Source organism: Etheostoma cragini, chromosome 22 (assembly GCF_013103735.1).
Source record: "Etheostoma cragini isolate CJK2018 chromosome 22, CSU_Ecrag_1.0, whole genome shotgun sequence".
NCBI classification, from domain to species: Eukaryota; Metazoa; Chordata; class Actinopteri; order Perciformes; family Percidae; genus Etheostoma; species Etheostoma cragini.
This window is the reverse complement of record NC_048428.1, coordinates 10,384,809-10,392,847: the sequence shown is the minus strand read 5'-3', so window position 1 is coordinate 10,392,847 and position 8,039 is coordinate 10,384,809. Positions and strand designations below refer to the sequence as shown.

Genomic DNA, 8,039 nt, shown 5'->3' with positions numbered 1-8,039 from the left:
AAAGGGGTCTGAATACTTTCCGTACCCACTGTATATTGTTTCATGACATCACCATCCTGAAGCTCATATAACATAACACACTGATAACTTGGAGCCAAAACAAAAAAATTGGCTATTTGGAGTATCAGTGATATGCTTTTATTATCAGTATCTACGGACATTTATTTCTCCAACCAATTAGCACCTCAGCCCGCACAAACAGTCTAACACTATTACACTCCTGTTACAACTAGAAGGGTGCTTGGAACGGGAATGGTAATGGTAAGATTAGGCTTGTATTAGTATCTTCTTGTTTAGCTTGGCTACTTACACATTTCTTGTCCAACACCTACATGTTCAGCATTGAGTAAATCTAGCATTAGCATAATATTTGTAGTACCAAGTCTATCACTGTATGTCTAATGCTTCACATCATACAGGAGATCATATTTAAAAGTTAGTTTATTTCCAGCAGATGCCGAGCAGGTGGCAGCTCACAGCCCACAGCTTTAAGGCAGTGCCATCATCCTGACCGGCTCTGGAACTCTCTGCACTGGCACAGTCCCTGCAGGGAATGGAAAGAAAAGGCATGTAATGACCTGTTTTGTACATGCAAAATTTTAGTAAGTACATTTTAAAATAGAAATAATAAAGAATTAGGGATGAATATTAATTTCAATGCTAAATGATGGCTTCCACAGGGATTCAATTAAACCGTGTCTCATGAGAAGTGTACATTTTGTGCATTCAGTGTATGGCCTTTCAGTAGCTATGATCGCTTTTAGATGTAGCTGTCATGTAGCGGATTAGGCCACCTTATAAAAAGACTTTCTGGTGGTGTAGTTCTCTGCAAGTGTCCTGCTGACCAACACATCCTAAGAAGGTAAGATTTACTATTAATGTTGTTACTTGTGACTAAATATGTTAATGACAACTACAATTTCAAACATTATGTGCCTGTATAGAAACAATGGCATCCTGTTTTTTTATTGCGTGTGTTTTAATGCTGCCTTTGCTGGCTTTATACTTCTTAAGAAGGCTTGTTAAGTGGTTGGTTTGGTTATTTTCAATTGATTGATCTCGAGTATTGCTGCTAGTGCGATAGCAGTCCAGACTTACTTGTAGTATCCTCCAGTGAGCAGCTGGTTCTCAGGAGTGACGGTGCAGTAGATGGTGGTGTAGGCCCCCTCTGCCGGGGTCTTGAGCAAGGAACTGAACATCTTGAGTATGCCCACAAGAGGACGCCTCAGGTGCCTTGTTATTTCAGTGTTTACCATGCCGGGGTCCACAGATATGACCATCACACCTAGAGCTGTAGACAAAGGGCTGCATTAAGGTTCAAATAGGTTGACCACTTTCCCAGCAGTGAAGTTTCCTAGGTCAAACTAAAATGGAGAAACCCTTGACATAACCTAATACTAGCCAAACACAAATGGCATGTTGCGTGAATGTACTGACCAGCTCAATATCGTGATCTGGGTTTATTAACTCTAGCTTTATGAATAAAGTCATCACATTATGTTTTATATCATGAAAGCAGACATTTACAAATGTAATTTTTCATTCATATCATCTCTGTAGAAATGATTACATTGATAGTGAGAGAAACAAAGAGTGATCAGTGGTGCAATGATGTGTTTTGTTTTTTACAAACAAGTCTCTCCTTGCACTGTATCTTGCCCAGAGCGGTTGTGGTTGAGGCATGAGACTTTCACACTGGCAAGACATGTGAATCCCTTTTTACGCACAGGGACAGAGACAGGGAGGCACAAAAAGAGACATAAGACAAATACACAGGGGCGTCGGACTGGGAGGTAAAATAGGACTGAGTATCAGGGCCCTCAAGTACAAAGTGCCCATAAAGATGCTAGAATGAATAGCTGTGGATCGAAGGGACCCATCGAAAATGTCTTTCTACAGGGTCCAGAATTTTGTGCTACGCCCCTGCAAACATACATGGCGCATAATGTTGCTATCTCTTCCACAAACACACACCCTACCCTCAGTCCTTTTGGCCAGCTCTCTGGTAAACAGGATGTTGGCCAGCTTGCTCTGTGCGTAGGCCTTGACAGGGTGGTAGTTGTTCTCACCACTCAGGTCATCAAACTGGATCTTGCCCATGTGGTGAGCTACAGAGGACAAGTTAATGACCCGGGATGGGGCTGAGTGCTTCAGCAAATCCAGTAACAGAAAGGTCAGAAAGAAATGACCTGAAGAGGGAGACAGTGGGGGTTAGAAAAGAGAAAGACAAGCAGTTTGGAGCAAGAGAAAATAAGAAATTCACAAAGGCTTTAGAGATTGGCTCACTGTTCATCCAATCAGAGATAAGAACAAAGACACCCAAATGAGCTGATACTTCATTGCTAAAAAAAAAAGGAGTGAGGGCCACTGCCAGGGGCCTATACCAATTAAAGTAGTTTTACTTTAATAAATGACAGGCCCTCAAAATTCAACAAACATCCCCACCATTAATTTAACACAAGTGCAATCCCAAAAGTGTGTTTCCTCTATATTTTAATCTCATACCTAAGTGATTGACTCCAAACTGCATCTCAAAGCCATCCACAGTGGTGGCGTAAGGGCACATAGCCACCCCTGCATTGTTGATCAGGTAGTGAAGAGTCTTCTCAGCTAGAAAACACCACATGTTACCTGCCATACTTTTTGTAAAATGTATGCTGTATTCTGTAGTGTGCGTGTGCGCATGCCACTCACTGTTGTAGATATTCTCAGCAAACTGGCAAATCGATTTGGTGTCAGCTAGATCCAGTTGCCTGGCGACTACGTTGGCTCCCTCCACCTCCCTCATGATGTCACAAACAGCTTGCTCTCCTTTTGCCATGTCTCTGCATGCCAAAATCACCCGTGCACCTAAGGAGATTAATACCTCTTAATGGAGCTTGCATGTACAATCATGTTGAAATTTGAACATAGTGAGGTGGGTTTGCGCTTACTTTTAAACAAGTATTGTTGTCTCAGTGTTCATATATCAATATATAGTGTAGCAGGAACTAGGAGTTCCAGTTCTTGGCTCTAGTCATTTGATTTAAGCAGTATTTTATTAAAACCGGCATTGATTTATATTATTGTAAGCATTATTTAATTTGTTAGTTACTATATTGATACTTGAGCCACCTCATTATACTTGTTATTCTTTTATGAGTTGCTAAGCTTTAAGATATGTTTACACAGACACTCTGTGTCACACAGCAGTAAAAAATAAAACTGAGCCTATAAGTCATCGTAGTACTCATTTGTCTTTAAATGTGCAGTTCTGCTTGCTTGCCTCTGCCGGCCAGGTCTTTCGCTGTCTCTTTGCCTATTCCAACATTAGCCCCCGTTATTATAGCTGTCTTCCCTTCTAGACGCACGTCTGAAGACCACTTGGGGATAAACAGAGACCTGAGGAATGAGGCAAGACAGTATAAATGATAAGAGAAATATTAATAGGCTTGACACCAAGCAGTAGGGCGAAATCCCATTTTTACAGAACAGAATTAAAAAACTAGAAAGAAAAGTGAAGAGAAATAAATGATTGTTTATGTGACATGTTTATTTAAACTTATAGTATCTAAATTACAAGGTGGGTGAGGTTTACCACCTAAGGCAAACAGTAAATGTCAAAAAACAACAGTCAGTGGGTAAAATAAAGTTGTAAGTCACAGGCGTTGACCTGACCTGGCAACTTCATTTGCCATTTCAGCGTCTGTCTGAACTGACCTGAAACCCCAAATCACCCAAATCAGGAAAATAAAAGCGACTTGTGAATATATTTTTTGGCTTCATGAGAAGTTTCTTACCTGACTGCTTGCATTTCTGTAGCTGGTGACACTAAATTGTCCCTCCTAAAATTTAGGTGGCTCCTTATTTTACCTATGCTATTTCAAGACTCAGGTCCAGAGACGTCTTTCACATCAGGATGATGGAGAAAGGAGAAATAAAAAGTGCATACAGCATACTTATTTGCCTCTTATTTAGTTGAGAGTGCATTGGGATGTCATAATTTTAAACAAACCCCCCTCTGTTAAAAGTCTGTCAATGTAACTAATCCATTTGCCAGAGTGTCTAATTGAGTTAATGTTGAGCAATCACATGAAGTACTGTTAAATTTCAAAAAGTATGAATAACGGAGAACTGTTTGTGTATTAAGTTACAGATATATATAAATATATGTATTGCTTAACTTTTGAAACAGAAGCTTGTGTAAAGTCACATGTACGTTTACTTGTTCTCCCCACTGTATTCTGACAAAAAACAAGTAAAAATATAATGGAAAAGTATCATTTGAGTGTCTCAGTAAAAAATAATAGAAAATATTCAGATCTTTTACTTGAGAAGAAGTTATAACTCAAAGAAAAGTACACATCAAAAAATGATTAACAATCTTTCAAAATGTTTAATTTTAAGGTTATGATCCAGGTGTTTCTAAGTAAAATTACTTTCTATAGATTTTGGAAGTTTGATTTGACCTTTTTAAGCTCCTCATATACCTTGCATGCAAATTGTTTTATCTGTGAAGTAACTAGAAACTGCATCTGCTGAATGAAAAATTACCTTTTGTGGAAACAACACCAATCTTATCTTAGTTTCTATGCTGAAGAGTCATTGCAGGTGAAATTGAAAACCTGGATCCACAGGTGAGCCGACTGTAATTTCAGCATTTCACCACTGTGGATTTTCTGGTGCTTTCCACAGGAAGATCTAAGATCACCTGGCTGGATGTAAGGCTGGTATAATTGCTGATGAGTGTAAACGCTGGACCTGGAGCATTACCTTTCTTCAGGGGGCTCTATTATTAGCATTTTAAAAAATCTATGTGTTTTGGTAAATGGACCTTAGGTTTGTATTATTATGAAACCACAGACCATCTCTAGAAAATGGACTGCACTCCAATAGCGCCTTGCTACTTTACTGGACAAAGTTTTTTACAATTTTCCTCTCATTCATCTGTTCACACACACATTAATACATTGATGGGGGTGAAGCTGCCATGCAAGGCAGTGGCCTGCCCATCGGAAGCAACTCAAACTTGGGTTTGTCACGTGGAGAGGAGGAGGAAGGACCAAACTGTCAACCTTTGATTAAACAATAACCTGCTCTTCCTCCTGAGTAACAGCCACTCAACAAAAGCCAGTGTAGGAACTGCTTATAAAAGAATGCATAAAATTATATTTAATTTTCAGAATTTACATATTAACTTAAGATGTTTTCTCTTTTTGTCATCTTCACTTAGATTTACCACTAGGGGGCGGACTGTAGCAACATGAAGAATTTTTAGGACATCCTACATATTATCAGTCAAATGGGGGAAAAAAAGTCAAAACAAATCCGATCTACAGTCAGGTTCTGTGTTGGCAGGGTAGCCAGGTATCATGTAAACCATGTGAAAGTTAGTCATAACTTCCTGTTATTACAAACTACCATAAAATAAACTGAGACAGAGAGGGAGAGAGAGAGTGTGTGAGAGAGAGAGAGAGAGAGAGAGAGAGAGAGAGAGACACACACACACACACACACAAACACACACAAACACACACACACGCCTGACCCAAACCAGGCCTAAATGAGTTCTGCCAGCTTCTCTCATGTGGTCTCTCTGTGACGCTAGCTGGTCTGACTGCTAGCTTCGTTTCCCCTCACAGCTGCTCGCCATCCACAGGCCTGATGAAAGGCTGCCTGTCAACACAGGGACAAAGACAGAGAAACCTTGCCACATGTGTAATTAGCATAGCTTCTTTCACAAAGATTATAGATTATCTTGAAGAGATAAATGACTCGTTCATTGTAATTTGTCAAACCCAGAATAGGAAAAGTTGTCAGAGAGAAACCACAGAATGTAGGATAGCAGCAATCCCTAAAGGGATTAGTTGCAAAACATATTTAATTTCAATCAAAATAGTCTTTCGGTCATTCACTGCAATAGGTTCAATTGATATGTACATTATTGTAAGGCTGCATACTTATGTTGAGGTTTTAACTTACAACTCCGACAGTGTGTTTTGCCTTCTGTTCATGGCTCCACATCCACACCTCAAATCAAATGAGAGGACGCACGATGTTCAATCTTGTTTTACAAATTTTACAAACGATCACATCTTCTGAAAATAAACAATCTACTTTGTAAAAGGAATTAAAATATAAACAGGTTGACATTTTACTTTTCTTCATTAAGACTTGCATATTAAAACATTATGAAACAAAATAAACCAGTAATAAAATAGCTTATCAAATGCATAGCATTTTTTTCTTAGACACACACTGCATTTGTGGTGCAATTTGAAGAAATATAAAAGTCTACATATGGGATAAAGCATACATCATCATACCAAAACTGGATGCGTCTCTTTACTGTAAATTAGCTTTTGTTAAACCCTGCCAACCATAAAAAGGAACAATCACTCAGTGAAATGCCAGAGCTTAATGTAGCTTGTAGATTGAATTTTCTCACAAAAAAAATATGTACTTCCATGGCATGATTTTATAAGACCAAACACAATTATTTCCACATGGTGGATATTGTGTTATGTAAGGAAACTCTTGAATTCCTCCAAATGTCAAATTTACAAGCGATAAAAAGCAGGAGAGTACAGACTTTAACCTGGGCTAGTCAAAAAAGATACTAACTCCTTCATATCAAGACCCAGCTGCAATTCCCAACAATATAAAACGCAACGTTCTTCTAGTCTGAAGTCTCAATTCACATCCAATTCCCAACAAAATCCCCATCATTGTCTGGAATGGAGGGAGTTTCCATTTGAAAAAACATGCAGCCTTCCAATGGAAAATGAAAAAAAGGCACTTTAGAGATGCCTGAGGCAAGAAGCATTGACTAATGTGTTAAAATGGAGAAGTTATAAAAGATTACATTCCAAACAAATGATGAAGGCATAGATAGATAATTGACAGATAGCTTCACATGCCTAAAAGTAGCTCTCAGATATTGCTCTATTAATTAAAAGCCTCCCTTTTCTTGTTTTTGTACACAAAGCTGGTATGGTAGACAAATTAGTTTTTGTTTTTTTGGTTTATTCAGGTATTTTTAAGTAATTGGGAGCTAAGATATGTAATCACCTTACATATCTTGGTACAAATGTTAATCGGTTTTCTTTTGTTGTTTTTCAAAATATGAACAGAAATGTAGTAACACAAAAAAAGTCCTTCTGAGGATTAAGTCCCCCAACAGAAATGATCGGAGGTCATTTTTACATTGTCAAACTGTGGCTTTTTGAGATGGTCACTGTACTGTAATGTAGGGGTCCATGAGGACTTGGCTTGCCCAGGAGCAAGGCACCAAACCTCCAGCTGTTGTCATTGGGCAGCCCCATCGCTCTGACATCTCGCCATTAATTGGTGTCTATGTGTTGTTTGTGAGTGTGTGTATTTTGGCCCGTAGTGTGTAATATATGAAAACAACAGAGTAAAAAAAATGATTTGAAAAAGTATGTCATAAACAGCCATTAGTCACTTTTCACTTTCCCAGAGGACACGCTTCCACCATTCCCTTGACCAGCAGTGTATTATCTTGTAAGGTGCTTTGGCAAATGGAGTCCATTTGTAACCTCAGGCTGTTTTGGAAAAATGGGGCTGTCTCATTGGACTCTTCTTGGACAGGTCTCCCAAACGCATCGTCTTGCTCTGCCCCGTCACTGCCAAGAGACGTCTGGCTGACATGGACGACGATGACATCCCCACTAAAGTTCATCACCTGACCGCTGGAGATGAAGGTTTTGTTGTGGTTCCCAGACACCTGACCTGGAAGGAAAAATGTGGGAGGAAAAGAAGAGACTGTGAGAAGTAGAAAACACAAGAGTGGTCAAAGAAATTCGCCCAGTACATACTTAAAATGCCACCAGTGGGCTAGAGTGACAAAAGCCATGGTGACATGACAAATTAATCAACATTTCCCACTCTGGTATAGCAAATGACAAGTGGAATGACACCATATTGATAAATGAAATTGTGTAAGACAATTTTTTCCCTTCAACCTACGGGCATCTGAGCTTCCCCTGTTCATGATGTCAGTGAAAAGGGACTATATCTCAGCTGACCTCGGATGACAA

At 39.2% G+C, this 8,039-nt stretch overlaps 2 protein-coding genes across 3 annotated transcripts in view; both read right to left on the bottom strand.

Annotated features, from left to right (window-relative positions):
- Positions 1–73: 73 nt before the first annotated feature.
- On the bottom strand, positions 74–3,979 carry si:dkey-73n8.3 (uncharacterized protein LOC100150965 homolog). Its single transcript, XM_034861596.1, has 7 exons — positions 3,780–3,979; positions 3,266–3,381; positions 2,695–2,850; positions 2,506–2,610; positions 1,980–2,189; positions 1,099–1,291; positions 74–544 (listed from the first exon to the last, which is right to left on the bottom strand). Exons 1-7 carry the CDS (start codon positions 3,791–3,793, stop codon positions 442–444), a joined length of 897 nt encoding a protein of 298 aa, XP_034717487.1. The 5' UTR covers positions 3,794–3,979; the 3' UTR covers positions 74–441.
- A 3,195-nt stretch (positions 3,980–7,174) lies between these two features.
- Positions 7,175–8,039, bottom strand: part of tnfrsf11a (tumor necrosis factor receptor superfamily, member 11a, NFKB activator) — an 11,928-nt gene continuing 11,063 nt past the window's right edge. The window contains exon 10 of one of the 2 annotated variants that reach the window (XM_034861594.1): positions 7,175–7,731. In XM_034861594.1, coding sequence (XP_034717485.1) covers positions 7,448–7,731 — 284 coding nt within the window. In that variant the 3' untranslated portion in view covers positions 7,175–7,447. The remainder of the gene's footprint in view (positions 7,732–8,039) is intronic. The other variant, XM_034861595.1, reaches the window with a different exon arrangement.

Coding starts and splice junctions, on each gene's coding strand:
- si:dkey-73n8.3 (XM_034861596.1), bottom strand. Junction 2,190..2,505: donor GTTTGGAGTCAATCACTTAG/GTATGAGATTAA, acceptor CTCCCTCTTCAG/GTCATTTCTTTCTGACCTTT. Junction 545..1,098: donor CTCACTGGAGGATACTACAA/GTAAGTCTGGAC, acceptor CATTCCCTGCAG/GGACTGTGCCAGTGCAGAGA.